The sequence below is a fragment of the Bubalus kerabau genome, chromosome 15, assembly GCF_029407905.1.
Source record: "Bubalus kerabau isolate K-KA32 ecotype Philippines breed swamp buffalo chromosome 15, PCC_UOA_SB_1v2, whole genome shotgun sequence".
In the NCBI taxonomy this organism is placed as follows: Eukaryota; Metazoa; Chordata; class Mammalia; order Artiodactyla; family Bovidae; genus Bubalus; species Bubalus kerabau.
The window spans coordinates 29,677,200-29,692,976 of NC_073638.1; the positions used below are offsets into that span (position 1 = coordinate 29,677,200).

Below are 15,777 nucleotides of genomic sequence, written 5' to 3' on the forward strand. Positions count from 1 at the left end.
CTATGCTAGACAGCAAAGCACTGTCTCAAATTTTGGAAACGTGTGCATTTCAGAGATATCCTGAAATTTTTTCTCTGTAAAAATTGAGTCTATGCAGCTCCGTGAATGAGTTTTTCTTCAGGAATTGCTAAATTAAAGCTAAGAGCCATCTATGGTGGTTTAATCCTGAATTAAAATATGGTTGGCAATTTGTGAAGTATTACTAAAGCTATGTGCTTTTGAATGAATAAAGTTGATAAAACACTTTTGTTACTCGAATTATATTTTAAAACCCTTATTTTAAAATAGGGACAAAATTTAATCATGGTTAGTAAAAAATTTCATGCACAAATTTCTGATTTTCTTGTGACTGCTATTTTTAATGGCATCTTTAAGTTCATTTTATTTATATTGAGCATTTAACGGGTTTTCTGATTTTGTAAACTATATAGGCTTATATTTAGGCTAGAAAATATAACATAATATCAGTCCTAATGAAGAAATGGCAATCCACTCCAGTGTTCTTGCCTGGAGAATCCCAGGGACGGGGGAGCCTGGTGGGCTGCCGTCTCTGGGGTCATACAAAGTCGGACACGACTGAACCGAGTTAGTAGCAGCAGACTTAGCAGCAGCAAGGTACATAATTTTTAAACAAATATGTCTTGGATGCTTACTGAGTTTCAGTTACTAGGCTAAGCAATGGGGTTATAGAAAGTCACACACACACACACTCCCTGTCCTCCCTCACTGAACTGAGTGAGTCAGTGCAGAATGCAGACAAGTTCAACAGGCAAATACAATATAATGTGTGCTCAGTTCATGTCTGACTCTTTGTGGCCCCATGAACTGTAGCCTGCCAGGCTCCTCTGTCCAGGGAATTTTTCCAGACAAGAATACTGGAGTGTGTTGCCACATTCTCCTCCAGGGGATCTCCCCCATCCAGGGATCCAACCCTCCTCTCTTGCCTCTCCTGCATTGGCAGAAGGACTCTTTACCAGTAGCGCCACCTGGGAAGTGTGATAGAGCTGTAATAGGGAAACACAGAAAAGGGATGTCCAGGAAGATTTCCAGGGGAAAAAAAAAAAAAAAAAGCTGCTTCTTTGAGACCAGAAGAATGAGTAGGAATCAGTTCTCATCAGTTTCACAAGATTGTTCCAGGCCGAGGAAACAGTAAGTACAAGGCAGCAGAGGAAAGGCGGCTAGGTGTGGTGGGGAAGCTGAAAGAAATCCAGGGCTGGGGAGCAGAGAGTGAGCTCGAGAAGCACTCAAGATACGATGGGGAGAAGTATGCAGGACCCAGATGCTGAAGGGTCCAGAGAGCCTCAGTATGGTTTGGGGCTTTGACCGTTTAAAGCAGCGTGGTGGTTTGATCAGATTTGCTCTCTGCAAAGATCACTTTGAGAGCTCCGTCGAGAATGGTTTGGAGGGAAGCAGGAGTGACCGCAGGGAGCCAGTTGGGTCAGTGTAGACATCCGGGATGGACGTAGCTAATGGTCAAGAGATAGGACTGCGAAGCTCAAGAAAGGGTGTGTGTGTGTGTTGGGGTGGGGAACTTGAGGGATCCTGTGTTAAGGGGGCAGAATTTATAGGACTTGGCAATGGAATGGATATGACGTGTGAGGGAGGAATCAGACATGACTGCCAGGTTTCAGGAGTCGTTCACTGAGACTGGTAACAAAGGAGGCAGAGTTGTGGGAGGAAGAGAAGATGGCATAAGGAATACTGATATTTAAGAAACAGGAAGATTAAAAAGGTGAAGGACCCCCAGTTTGGGCCGAGCGGGGTTCGTTGTTCTGGGCACCGAGCCTCCGACGCCTTTTCCTCCGCCTCTTCCACCGCCTCTTCCTCTGTCTCAACTCCCACGCGGCCAGCTGGAGCTGTAACCAACAAGAGGGGGGAGACACCTCTCGGCTCACAGCCCGAGCTCGGCGCATGCCCAGTGGGTGCCGTGCGCCGAGCCTGCGCAGTCGGGGAAAATCGGGCCCTAGGGAAGCCTGCCTGCACTTAGCCTGCAGACCGGCGGCGTTCGTAGCGCTACCTTCCCGCGCGGCCCGCTGCCGCTCACTCCCGCCCCTTCCGTGTTTTGGTCGCGCACGGGTTTCGTCAGTCGCAGCGGCGATTGGCTGTTAGAGGGATTTGAGAGCGACGATTGGCTGTCGTTGGCCGTCACTCAAGTGCCCTCCCGGAGACGGTGCGAGGTGGGAGGGGAGCTGAAGAGACCCGGGAGCTGACTGACGGGAGGTAAGCAGGGGATGCCGGGGATGGCGGGGCAGCATCGGTCTGTCCTTTGGGCAGGCTGCCGAAGCCAGGCACTTTTCCGGTCGCTTCGGCGAGGCGCTCTCTTGCTGCTCGGCCACCCTGTTCTGCCTGGCGCCTGCAGCGCCCCCAGCTCCCAACCCGGACTTACTTTCCAGTCTGGGGTTTCGTTGCAGCTGAAGCACGATCGCCGCCACGCCTTAGGGGGAAGCCAGCGGGGCTGAGAGGGGGAGGTTTCCCCGCCCGAATGGTCTCCTTCCTTTTCTCCGAATTCTACCTGTGCTCCAGAGGCCCAGTCCCCACCGCTAAGGGCAACCTTTCCTGCTTAGCCTGCCGCCGCGGTTTCTCCCTGTCCAGCTCCCCTCACCGGGCGCTTTGTTTTGGTTGTTGTTTAAACACGTCAGAATCTTATCTCTTCGGCCAAATTGTGAGTCCTTAGAAGGTTCCAGACCTTGATCCCTCTTTTCTTGCATACCATTCAGGGTTCATTCTCGGTGCCTTGCGTTGCAATTTATACTCAAGTATTTGCTCGTTGCTTCTTTCTGTGATTCCCTATGAAAGGAAGGGTTAGGAATCCTTCGGGTTTTCCTTTTGTTGATCTTTTTGTAGCATTCGTTCTTAGATCATCTAATTTTTAGAAGCAAGGATACGAAGAGCCAACACTTGTTGAGTTAGGCTAAGCATTTTAATATCCATTATGTGTTTTAATCCATAAATCAATTCAGTGAAACAAGCATGATTATTCCCGTGTTAATAATACATGGGAAACCCGGGCTTAAGTAACTTGCCTAAGATCACAGGGCTAGTAAATGTTGGAGCTTTCTAATCATATCAGTCGATTCCCTCATCCACTGCTGTGATATTAATATCCTGTTTTACATTTAAGGAAACAGGTTCAGAGAAGCTAGGTGATTTTTGCAAAAGTAAAGTAATGTTATAGATTTACTTGAACATTAAAAGAGCTCATAGTAGGTGTGTGCTGGCTCTGCAGTTAGAATGAAGAGAGCACAGACCAGGCTTTCTAGGAGCTCACAGCTTATTAGAGGAGACTTACAAAATAGCTACTCAATAAAGCATGCTTTGGGTATTGTGTATATGGATATGACGTCTTTGGTGAGGAGGGAATCAAACATAAAAAGGTAAGACAGGCAGATGGAGGAGGAGAATGGAGTCATGCTCCCTGGCTTTGAATTCTGTTTCCATCACTTCTTAGCTTTGTGATCCTGGGTAAATTACTTAACCTATCTGGGCCATTTCCTCATCTGTAAAGTGGGATAATCAGGCTGTCTACTTCAATAGGATTGTTGTACTAATGAGTTTTTATAAATATAAGAAACTTAGAACAGTGCTTGGCATATGCTTGCGTGCAGGCTTAGTCGTGTCTGACTCTTTGCCACCTCATGGACTGTAGCTTTCCAGTCTCTTCTGTCCATGGAATTTTCTAGGCAAGAATACTGAAGTGGGTTGCCATTTCCTTTTCCAGGGGATCTTCCCAACCTGGAGATCAAACCTTCATCTCCTGCATTGGTAGGTGGATTCTGTACCACTGAACCACCAGAGAAGCCCAGGTTTCTTATACCCTCTGTGCGGCTGTGTGCTGTGCTTAGTTGCTTAGTCATGTCCAATTCTCTGAGACCCCATGGACTGTAGCCTACCAGGCTCCTCTGTCTGTGGAATTTTCCAGGCAAGAATACTGGAATAGGTTGCCATTTCCTTAAGGCTTCCTTAAAAAGGGGTTTTTGGTACTTCCCTGGTTGTCCAGTGGTTAAGACTCCATGCTTCCAAGGCAGGGATTACCTTTTTGGTCCCTGGTCAGAGAACTAAGATCCCACATGCCATGAGGTGTGGACAAAAAAAAGGGGAGGGGTTCCTTTGGTAACCAGTTAGATATAGTAGGTTCTTATACTTGTAAGTATGAAAGATTTTATGCATTTTGTATTTTCTGGGGTTTTCCCCTTTCGTTGTGTACCAAAGTTCTTTTTCAGAGTTCCCACCTCTCTCTGAAAGAGAGCAATACCGCACTCCCTTCCTGGGTACCACAGTGAGAGTTGGTGAGAATCCTTAAGGAGGTGATGCTCAGGGGACAGAGTCAGGGCCTCTTAGTGTCTTTTCTTCCCCCAGAGATTTTTGTGTGCAGTGTCACCTGTCATTCTGTGTTTTGTTTTAATGAGGAAAACTATCCTTTTATTGTTCCTCAGACTCTGCTTCTGGAGGCCCCATCACAACTGGGCTGCTGAGTTAAAGGGCAGATTTCTAGGCCTAACCCCAGCCTTCCCAAATCTGAATCTCTAGGGCAGGAGCTGGAAACCTCTGCATTTGTGTGCATATTAAAGGTTGAGAACTTCTTGTTTTTTATTTAGCTTTCTTCAACAAATGTTTATTACCTGCCTAAGTGTGCCTAACACTGTGTATACCCAGTATAAACTGGACAGGCACTGCCTCTTAAGTGAAATAGAATTGACATTTTTGTTCAGAGGATATTAGGGCAGTGGTGAAGTAAAGCACCAGATAGGTTAGGCAAAAGGAGTATGTGTGGCACTTTATAAGTCTGATGGAGTACTTACGATGTGATCCAGTGAGAAATAAGGAGCTTCTAGGCTCATCTGTGTGCATAAGAAAAATGTGGACTTTGGAGTCAGCCTGACCTGACCCTACCCCTGGTGTGTGATCTTGAGCAAACCAGTTAACCTCTCCAGGCCTTATGCCCATATCTACAAATGAAATTAAAAACAGTACTTCCCTCATAGGATGGTGTTGGTAATTAGATGACACAATGTGCTTAGTAGGTCCTTGGCATATAGCAGATTAAAAGCAGAAGGGTTTGTTATCCCCATTCTGAAAATAAGGGTGTTCAGGAATAGAAGGGTTAAGCTTACTTGGCCAAGGTCACACAGCTAAGTAGGTGGTGGACAAAGGAGTCTGAATCTGAGCTCTGGGTTTTCAAAGTCATCTTTTTGAACCTGGGCATTGTTCTGCCTTTTGTAGGAGTAATTCCTTCTTGATCGGTTGCTCTGAAGCACCTTGAAAAAGTGTCTGTTAAAGTTCTTAGCTCAGAGCCTGGTACATGCTCAATAATGTCAGTTTGTATTCTCCATTCCCAAGAACACCAAACAGCTTCCAGGGGTTTGAAGAACTGCTACTCTGTCCTTACTGAAAAAGCACAGCGTTTCTCACGGGTCACTGAAAAACATCTCTTGGCTCCAGGCTGGCTGGCTGTCCCGTGTTAACCCCCAGCAGCACTTGGGTGGAATCCGTACAGGTGCCGATTTCTTCCTCCTCTAGGGTGAAGGCCATGCCGCCGCCTGGGAAAGTTCCCCGAAAGGAGAACCTGGGGCTGCAGTGTGAGTGGGGGTCCTGTTCCTTTGTGTGCTCGGCCATGGAGGAATTCTGCGAGCATGTCACTCAGCACCTGCAGCAGCACCTGCAGGGCTCCGGGGAGGAAGAAGAGGAGGAGGACCTGCTTGGTAAGGAAGCAGGACACAGGAATGGGAAAGAGCTCAAGGGATGGTGGAAAATCTGACTCTCCTTGCCACAGAGGGAGAAGGCAGCCAGTGAGAGTGGTGGTTTATTTTCCTAATTGTGCTTTTTTTATTTGTTTATAAAAACATTGTAGACTCATTCTGGAAAACTCATTCAGCAAGAATATGTGGAATGAACCTTTCCTCTTGCCATTAAAAGTCAATTAACAACAACAACAACAACAAAAAAATAACAACAACAACAAAAAAGTCAATTAACTGACAGTACTTCAGTGAACATTCTTTTTGACCTCTCTCTGCATGTATATATATAAATTAGATAGGATTTTACTTTTTTAAAAGGATCATATTGTACAAGCTGTTGGCAGTCTGCTTTTTTCACTCTCTGGCAGTGTTTTTATTTATTTATTTATTTTTTACTGTGAAATGCAGTAAAATTTAGCAATGCATTTTATGTCACAACCCTGTATAGAGAAGTTAAGAAATACTAAAAACAATCCTTGCCTTGATTAAATTCTCTCTGAATTGTTCTATTTTGTTCTCTTTAATTAAAAAGAAATTGTGATTTGCAATCCTCTAAATTGATTTCACTACCCACTAATAGGTCATAACACAGTTTGAAAAAAACTTTTCTACAGAAGGTATAGAGACAGCACTCCTTCCCCCACCTCAAATTCCATTTGAATCTAGTGACTGTAACCTATAACTAACAGCTTCAGAAGCAAGTAATATTTATACAGAAGGGAAATTAGGTGATTATTATATTTTTAAAAGTAGCTACTTTTCAAAACAAGTAAACCTATATAGAGCACTGAAAATTTGGTGCTTAGAGAGATAGGAAGTAGACTGGAATAGCTGATAGGCCTTCCTAGAGAAGACTGATCTTGGGCAGAATATGGGGGAAAGAAAGACCTATGGTTTGACAGGAAGGAGTGGGAGGCATCCCGGGTTCCTCAGGGAACAGCAGAAACTCCAAGCCACAGTAGCAAATGCCAGCCACACCTGCTGTGTCTGAGTCACTGGCACTGGGCTGTGCACACACTGTCTCCCTGCCTAGACCATGCTTCCTCTCCACCTGGTTGTAGCTTTATATTTATGCATGTGATTATTTTGATGTGTTTTTCTTCCTGACTGAAAGCTGTGCAAGGGTAAGGACTGGGACTCTTTTTGTACTCGTTGTTGTATTCCCGGTGCCTGGCACACAATTAGTAGTTGTTAAATGCTAGCATTTGCTAGATGAACTCCTGGTATACCAGGTCATCCCAGCCTGGTCCCTTGCTGCTAAGTGGGAGGAGAGCTTTGGAAAGTCATCAGTCGCTTCCTTCTAAACCCCTTTTTGCAGAGGAAGAATTCTCCTGCTTGTGGCGGGAGTGTGGCTTCTGTTCTCCGGACAATTCTGCTGATCTCATCCGCCATGTCTACTTCCACTGCTACCACACCAAGCTGAAACAGTGGGGACTGCAGGCCCTGCAGAGCCAGGCTGACCTCAGCCCCTGCATCCTGGACTTCCAGAGCCGCAACCTCATCCCTGACATCCCCGACCACTTCCTGTGTCTGTGGGAGCACTGTGAGGTCAGCAGACAGAGCCAGGAGTAGGGATGGAGAGGGGTTGGGGATCTTATCTCAAGACTCCTTAATCCTTTCTGGGATACGCTGTATTCCTGAAGTTCCTGCTAGTAGCTTTCCTTCATTTCTGGGTAGCCCCTTGCTCAAACTTTCCTATCCCCACCAATTAATTTGGGAGAGAACCAAGAAGCCCCCCTCTGGACACCTGGGAGTAGGAGTCCCTCCACCCATCCTCAGTCCTTACCCCAAGTTGCTCCTGGCACAGAACTCCTTCGACAACCCCGAGTGGTTCTACCGGCACGTGGAAGCGCACAGCCTGTGTTGTGAATACCAAGTAGTTGGCAAGGACAACAACGTGGTGCTCTGTGGCTGGAAAGGTAGGGCCACTCCTTAATTTTTGGCTTCTAAAGAAACTTTGGGGTTGCTAAGGGACCAGAGCAGCTAGGGGTAGGACCAGTCCTGCAGGGCAGGGTTGGCTGCTGGCTGGAGAGACTTGGGGGTAGCTGGAGAGACTTGGGGGTACAGACCCTACTCTGGGGGTTTGTGGCTGGACCTGACTGGGCCTTCCTTCCCAGGCTGTACCTGCACCTTCAAGGACCGCTTTAAGCTTCGAGAGCACCTCCGCAGCCATACCCAGGAGAAGGTGGTGGCCTGTCCCACCTGTGGGGGCATGTTCGCCAACAACACCAAGTTCTTAGATCATATCCGTCGCCAGTCCTCGTTGGATCGTAAGTGATTGAAGAAGGGGCATAGGTGCAGGCTGTCCTACTTGGGGTGGTGGCTGGGGGCACGTTCTCAGGAGAGGGGGCCCCTGAAGGTATCTGCAGCTTAGCTATATCTGTCTTGAGGGCTCAGTCACCTGGCACAGTCTCTGCTGATGGGGACTCATTAGAGGTTGTCACTCCATGCTTACGCTGTGCCACGGCTCTTGTCTCAGTGAAGCCTCGCAGTGGCCCTGTGAGGTAGGCTTCTTATCCCCCGTTTTTGCAGATGAGAAAACTGAGGCTCAGATTAAATCACTTACCTGAGATCACACTGCTAGTAAGCGGGCAAGCCAGAATTCTAATTCAGGTTCTCCACTCCAGGTCCCACGCTCCTTCCATGATACTGGGTCCATCCATAGTTCCCCAAGCTCCCCTCTTCTTGGGTGGTTTCCCTCTGCCTGGGGGGGTTCCCCTCTCCCAGCATGCTCTCCTCCTCTCTGCCACTGGCTGTGCTCCACCTGTCTTCTGCCTGACCCCCTGCAGAGCAGCACTTCCAGTGCTCTCACTGTTCCAAGAGATTTGCCACAGAGCGGCTGCTGCGGGACCACATGCGCAACCATGGTGAGTAGCCGGCCACCGCCGTCCTCCGGGCCTGCCCTCCAGGCTTCCGCGAGCTTTGCGGCCACAGCCTCCTCTCTGCCCCTCAGTGAACCACTACAAGTGCCCTCTGTGTGACATGACCTGCCCGCTGCCCTCCTCCCTCCGAAACCACATGCGCTTCCGCCACAGCGAGGCCCGTCCCTTTAAATGTGACTGTTGCGACTACAGGTAAGAGGAGACGGGGCGGGAAATCACGAAACCTGGGTTCCAGGATTCCCCACGCTTTCTGATCCTTCCTGGTCTTTCTTGGCAGCTGCAAGAATCTGATCGACCTCCGGAAGCACCTAGATACCCATAGCAAGGAGCCAGCCTACAGCTGTGATTTCGAGAACTGCACCTTTAGTGCCCGGTCGCTCTACTCTATCAAGTCGCATTACCGAAAAGTGCATGAAGTGAGTGGGGCTGATGGTAGGGAGGGGCCGGCAGAAGTGTGGGGGGTGCCTGGGGCGGGGGGAAGCTGGCCTCACTCTCCCCTCCCCACCAGGGGGACTCAGAGCCGAGGTACAGATGCCACGTGTGTGACAAGTGCTTCACAAGGGGCAACAACCTCACCGTGCACCTTCGCAAGAAGCACCAGTTCAAGTGGCCCTCAGGGCACCCCCGCTTTCGGTATGTCTCTCAGCCTCCCCCTGTACCCGGATTTCTGTATTTTTTTCTTCATACTTTTCAGCAATTTAAAATCCTTGAATTTGATGGTGCTCTGATGTCCACTATCTCCATTTAGGCTCAAGGAACCTCCAAAATATTGGTGGGGCAAAGAGTATTTTTCTAATTTTTGAATCCAGGGAACAATACCAAACCCAATAAATGATCGCAAAAGCCCTGCAGCCAGAACCAGAGCCCAGAGCGTGAACCCAAGGGTCCTAATGAGTAGCTTCATGGCCTTCTCATAAATCCTTTGACAGTCCTACTGTCCAACATAGACAGTTCCTCTCTCTTCTCTCCCCTCCCTTTCCTATTTTTTTTAAAAAATATTTATTGGCTGCATCAGGTCTTGGTTGCAGCACACGTGATCTTCATTGCAGCCCTACTGTGAAGCCTTCTAGAGAGAAGTGCAGGCTTCTCTCTAGTTGCGACGTGTGGGCTCTCTAGTTGAGGCGCATAGGCTTAGTTGCCCTGTGGCATATGGGTTCTTGGTTCCCCCACCAGGGATTGAACCCCCATCCCCTGCATTGGAAGGTAGGTTCTTAACCACTGGACCACCAAGGAAGTCCCTCCCTTTGCTTTCTGAGTAAAGAGCTTTCTTGCCTTTTCTTCTAAATCTTATACAATAAAGACTTTTTTTTTTGTCTTTAATACCCATCACTTAGAATCCCAGGGCTTCTTCCCTCCTGTTGTCCCTTACCTCGCCAGTCTATAGCCTGTGTCTGCCCCCCGTCCCCGCCATGCCCCCCACCCCTGCTTGCTATACCCTCCGTGCTCCTCCTTCACCAGGTACAAGGAGCATGAGGATGGCTACATGAGGCTGCAGCTGGTTCGCTATGAGAGCGTAGAGCTGACCCAGCAACTGCTGCGGCAGCCACAAGAGGGCTCAGGCCTGGGAGCATCCCTGAATGAGAGCAGCCTGCAGGACATCATTCTGGAAACAGTGCCCAGGGAGCCAGGACCCCAGCAGGAGGCTGAAGAGGAAGGTGGGGGCGGTGAGGGCATAGCCCTCCCGGCCTCTCAGGACACGTCAAGCCCTATCATCCACGTGGTGAACCAGACCAACGCCCAGGGCGAGCGGGAGGTCGTCTATTACGTGCTGTTCGAAGCCCCGGGAGAGCCCCCACCCGCCTCTGAGCCCCCCTCGGGGGGCGTCATGGGAGAGCTTCAGGGAGCAGCTGAAGAGCCAGAAGTCCAGATGGTGTGAAGGCTGCAGGCCCCCACCCTTGCTACCTCCAGGCCCTGGAGTCTGAGCCAGGCTGGTGGCAGCGCCCCTAGTGGGCAGCCCTTGTCAACGGATGCCTTTAGGAGTGATGCTGAGAGTAGCGTGGTCCACTCTGGAGCCAGCTTGCGTCACTCAGCGGGCTGAGGGACGTCCTTTTTCTGCCAGTCCACATTCTTTGGTGGTCCTGAAAAGTTTTGATTCTTTGAAGGGGGGCACCCTGGTTGTGTGTGTGTGTGTTCCTGTAGAGAGGGCTAGTGTCAGGCTTAAAACCCTAATCCCCTAGACATGCTAGAACAGGGATGGAAATCCATAGTCAGCTCACATCCATTCCTGTCTGTAGGGGTCCTTGGGCCCAGGGGTGCCAAGGAACTGATCCCTCCAAGGGCCCTTTCCTCAAAACCAGCCAAGGCATTTCCCTCTGAATGGTTCCTCTTATAGCCCCAAGGACTTTCATGGTTATCCTCAGGGATGGGATTAGAGGCACTGAGTTTGCGCATAACAATTGTTTTTGGTAATAAAAGAAAAGTGTGGGCCCTGACTCATTTCTTCTTCCTTATGTTTGGTGGATTAACTAGGCAATGAGGAGATGCTGCTGCCCAGAAGTGGAGCAGAATAATTAGGCTTGTTTCCCTTTTCAGTGACTGGGGTTTGTTTTGTTTTTAACTGTCCTCTTGTTCCCTGCCTCTCTCCCCCTCACCCCACCTTTGGTGAAACTTCTCCATTTCCTCTCGGAACATCTACCGAGATGGAGGTCCCAGGCATAGGCCAGCCAGTGGGCAGTAGAACACTGGAATGGACGAGTGGAGCGCACCAGGGAGACGCAGCACCCGACCATGACCGTTCTCAGTGCTGGTTAGGGCCCAGTGCTTCTGGGGCAGGGGTTCTACAGAGGCGGCTCTGGGGGTGGGTGTGAAAGGCCCTAGGGAAGAACAGGTACTTGGAGTCCCAGAACCAAGTTAGAAAGGTATGTGTCTGAAGGTGTGTTTTCCTGAAGAAAAGGGTATGTTTTTTCAGTAGATTCTTAAAGGGGTTGGAAAATTTCAAAATATGAACCATTTTTTTAGGCCTGTCTAGTCACATCTTCCGGAGAAGGCAATGGCACCCCACTCCAGTACTCTTGCCTGGAAAATCCCATGGACGGAGGAGCCTGGTAGGCTGCAGTCCATGGGGTCGCTAAGAGTCAGACACGACTGAGCGACTTCACTTTCACTTTTCACTTTCATGCATTGGAGAAGGAAATGGCAGTCCACTCCAATGTTCTTGCCTGGAGAATCCCAGGGACGGCGGAGCCTGGTGGGCTGCCGTCTACGGGATCACATAGAGTCAGACACGACTGAAGTGACTTAGCAGCAGCAGCAGTCACATCTTCGGAGAAGGCGATGGCACCCCACTCCAGTACACTTGCCTGGAAAATCCCATGGATGGAGGAGCCTGGTAGGCTGCAGTCCATGGGGTCCCTAGGAGTCAGACACGACTGAGCGACTTCACTTTCACTTTTCACTTTCATGCATTGGAGAAGGAAATGGCAACCCACTCCAGGGTTCTTGCCTGGAGAATCCCAGGGACGGGGGAGCCTGGTGGGCTGCCATCTATGGGGTTGCACAGAGTCAGACACAACTGAAGCGACTTAGCAGCAGCAGCAGAAGTCACATCTTAGCACTCTGTGTCCACTCCTAGAGTCTCTGCCACTCTAAAGAGATCAAGGAAATACTCTCAGGGGTCTTGGATGGGCAGGAAGCTATCCCCCCTTCAAAAATTAAATGTAATTCTTACTACAAAAACGTACTTTTTTGTGTGCCTGTTGCTGAAAGAATTCAGGAAGAAAAGTCAGTTAATTCCATCAGCCATTTACTGAGTTCTTCCTCTGTGAGTTCAGGCACTGTGACAGGTGCTAAGGATACAAAGATGGATAAACGCAGGCAGGACCTGCCCTGGAGGGACTTGCGTACAGAGGTGAGGAAAGACCTAAGGGAGTGGCTGGTCAGGGTTCATTGAGGAGACTCAAGGAAGGAGCTAACAGTATTACTTGGGCAAGGGCTCAGGAAGGGCTTCGGCAAAGAAACGAATAGTGCTACCATCTACAAAGGGGTGGCAGGTTATTCCAGGCATAAGCGACTAGGTCTGGAATTTAAAGAGGGACTTTGTGGTCTCGAGCACTGAGGGCCGTAGGTTGTAGAGAGGAAGAAGACTGGGAAAGAACACAGAGCCACCCAGAAGGACTGCATCAGGATTTAGAATGGTGATTCTGGCCACGATGGGAAATGAGAGAGCAGGCCGGCCAAAGTTAAGGGGTTGCTGCAGGAATTCAGGCGGAAATCCTGAGGGCTTTAAGGTCGAGTTAATGTAGGTGTTCATTTGCCTTTGCAAGAGCCCCTTCAGGAAACACCAATGTGTTCACCGTATACAAAAATAAACTCAAAATGGGTTAAAGACCTAAATGTAAGACCAGAAATCAAAATTCCTACAGGAAAACAGGCAGAACACTTTGACGTAAATTGTGGCAACGTATTTTTGGATCTGTCTCCTAAAGTATAGGAAACATAAGTAAACAAGTGGGACCCAATTTTAAAAAGCTTCTGCATAGCAGAACTAAACAAAATGAAAAGACAACCTACAGAGGGAGAGAAAATATTTGCAAGTGATACTCAAAAGAGTATCCAAAATATATAAAGCAACTCATGCAACTCAACATCAAAAAGAAAAAATTAGAAATTGGGCAGAAGTGAATAGATATTTTTCCAAAGAGGACATGCAGATAACTGTTAGGGAAATTAAGGTGGAGGAAGTCTTGTTCAGGTTTCAAAGACAAGAAAGCAGAGCAGGCCTCTGACCTTGCTTATGACCTGCCTTAACCCTGCCTTGACCTTCCCTTGCCTGTGACATTCCTGCTTATGAATGCACTGATTGGTACCAGTAAGGTGCATGACACTGTAGATAAGATAGAGATTGAATCTTGAAATTCTCTTGAGCCCTGAGAATCGGGCCAACTCCCCAGGACCTGAAAAATTTCATAATTCACAAGATAAAAATAGCTTTGTAGAAAGATTAAAAACTAGAGCTGCATTTTTCTTGTAAACATGATGTCAGTTTGAAGCTTGGGATTATAACAGGGAGTCCCCAGAATTGCAATCTGAAGTCTTGCCTGTGGGTGGATGCACTGCCTGGGACCTTTTCTCAGTTGGGACTCCAGATTGCTGTCACACACGATATTGCAGTGCTGTTTGGATGTCAGTCCAGTTCAGTGATGTATGTGCTGTTACTCTCCTCTACTGTTTCTATTCTCTTTTCTTTTAATGGTTGTATATTGAAAGCAAGTTAGATACGTCTCTATTAAATATTACAATTATTTATTTGTGTATAATGAGTGGTTACTTTTGTTAAGGAATCCTTTGAACCTGAAACGAAACTTAACAACTTTCAGCAAAACAATAGCCAACAGGCATATGAAAAGATGCTCAACATTGCTAATCATCAGAGAAATGCAAATCAAAACCACAATGAGATATCATCTCACACCTATCAGAAAGGCTATTATCAAAAAAGAACACAGATAACATGTTGGTGAGGATGTGGAGAAACAGTTCAGTGTTGGTGGGAATGTAAATCAGTGCAGGCACTGTGGAAAGCAGTATGGAGTTTTCTCAAAAAACTACAACTAGACCCGCCATACCATCCAGCATTTCTGCTGCTGCTGCTAAGTCACTTCAGTCGTGTCCGACTCTGTGTGGCCCCAGATGGCAGCCCACCAGGCTCCCCCATCCCTGGGATTCTCCAGGCAAGAATACTGGAATGGGTTGCCGTTTCCTTCTCCAATGGTGATAGTGAAAGTGAAAGCGAAGCCACTCAGTCGTGTCCAACTTGCAGCACCAGGCCCCTCCGTCCATGGGATTTTCCAGGCAAGAGTACTGGAATGGGGTGCCATTGCCTTCTCTGATCCAGCAATTCTACCTGAGTGTATATCTGAAAAAAACCAAAAACATGAATTCAAAAAAATACACTCACCCCAATGGTCATAGCAGCACTATTTACCATTGCCAATATATGGAAGCAACCTAAATGTCCATCAATAGATGAATGAATAAAGATGATGTAGTATGTATGCAAATATATACATATATATATGGGAATACTACTCAGTCGTAAAAAAGAATGAACAATTTTGCCATTTGCAACAATATGGATAGACTTGAAGGATATTGTACCAAGTGAAGTAAATCAGAGAAAGATAAATACTGTACGATATCACTTATTTGTAGAATCTAAAAAAAGTAACAAGCTAATGAAAAGAAGCAGATTCACAGATACAGAGAATAAACGAGTGGTTACTAGTTGGGAGAGGAAAGTGCGAAGGGGCAGGATAGGGGTAGGGGATTAAGAAGAGACTTCCCTGGAGGTCCAGTGGTTAAGAATCTGCCTTCCAATGGAGGGGACGTGGATTTGATCTCTGGTCTGAGAACTAGGATCTCATATGCTACAGAGAAACTAAGTTCCACGTGTGGCAACTACAGAGCTGCCAGCTACAATGAAAGATCACGTGTGCTGCAAGGAAGATCCCACCTGCCCCAATTAAGACTGGACACAGCCAAAAACAAATAAAAATATTTTAAGAAAAGAAATACAAACTATTATATACGAAATAAGCCATGAGAAGAAATTCTCTGGTGGTCCTGTGGTTAGGATTCTGTGCTTCCACTGCTGAGGGCTTGGGTTCAATCCCTGACCAGGGAACTAAGATCCCACAAGTGGCACAGCCTAGGAAAAATAAGGATATACTGTATAACACAGGGAATATAGCCAATATTTTATACTAACTATAAATGGAGTATAACTTTAAAAATTGTGAACTACTATATTTTATACCTATAACATATTATTCTGCACATTGACTATAGTTCAATAAAAAAAATATAAAGAAGGCATTGAAAAGGTAATTTTTAAAACTGGCAACCCAGAGGAGAGAGGAAAAGCGAGTGAAAACTCCATAAGCAAAGCTACTGCATCTCCAGGCTCACTCCTCGAGGATCCTGTGTTAATCTGGCTACCCCACACCCTGTCCCTCCACTAAACAAGTATAATTCTGGTTCCCCCATTAGGCCTTCAGATAGCTGAAGCAACAGAAGCTCTTTGTGCTAAGCACCCTCAGCTGCTTCTAAACTTCCTAGTGTTATGTGGTTTGGGGTCCCCGTTCCATCCCCATGTCCTCGGGGCCTATGGCTTTGGTAGTTATACCACGTTCTCAGTTTGTTATGAAGCCACTGCCCTC

General features: G+C 47.6%; 1 protein-coding gene across 4 annotated transcripts; it reads left to right on the plus strand.

Annotated features, from left to right (window-relative positions):
• The first annotated feature begins 710 nt into the window (after positions 1-710).
• HINFP (histone H4 transcription factor) lies at positions 711-11,052 on the plus strand. 4 transcript variants are annotated; one of them, XM_055548354.1, is made up of 10 exons: positions 711-1,149; positions 5,518-5,699; positions 7,057-7,286; positions 7,546-7,657; positions 7,856-8,008; positions 8,528-8,605; positions 8,692-8,812; positions 8,898-9,036; positions 9,139-9,253; positions 10,079-10,251. In XM_055548354.1, the coding sequence occupies exons 1-10, from the start codon at positions 821-823 to the stop codon at positions 10,105-10,107; spliced, it is 1,488 nt and encodes a 495-aa protein (XP_055404329.1). In that variant the 5' UTR covers positions 711-820; the 3' UTR covers positions 10,108-10,251. The 4 variants fall into 4 exon arrangements, with proteins under 4 accessions (XP_055404329.1, XP_055404326.1, XP_055404327.1 ...); XM_055548351.1 differs by having other exon boundaries at positions 998-1,149; positions 9,129-9,253; positions 10,079-11,052; XM_055548352.1 differs by lacking the exon at positions 711-1,149 and adding an exon at positions 1,996-2,220 and having other exon boundaries at positions 9,129-9,253; positions 10,079-11,052.
• The last annotated feature ends 4,725 nt before the right edge of the window (positions 11,053-15,777 follow it).

Excerpts from the sequence above, each read along its gene's own strand:
- HINFP (XM_055548351.1), top strand. The coding sequence starts at position 1,031 with ATGTCCAGGAAGATTTCCAGGGGAAAAAAAAAAAAAAAAAGCTGCTTC. Across the intron at positions 1,150-5,517 it reads TGTTCCAGGCCGAGGAAACA|GGTGAAGGCCATGCCGCCGC; the intron begins GTAAGTACAAGG and ends TTCCTCCTCTAG. Across the intron at positions 9,037-9,128 it reads ATTACCGAAAAGTGCATGAA|GGGGACTCAGAGCCGAGGTA; the intron begins GTGAGTGGGGCT and ends CCTCCCCACCAG.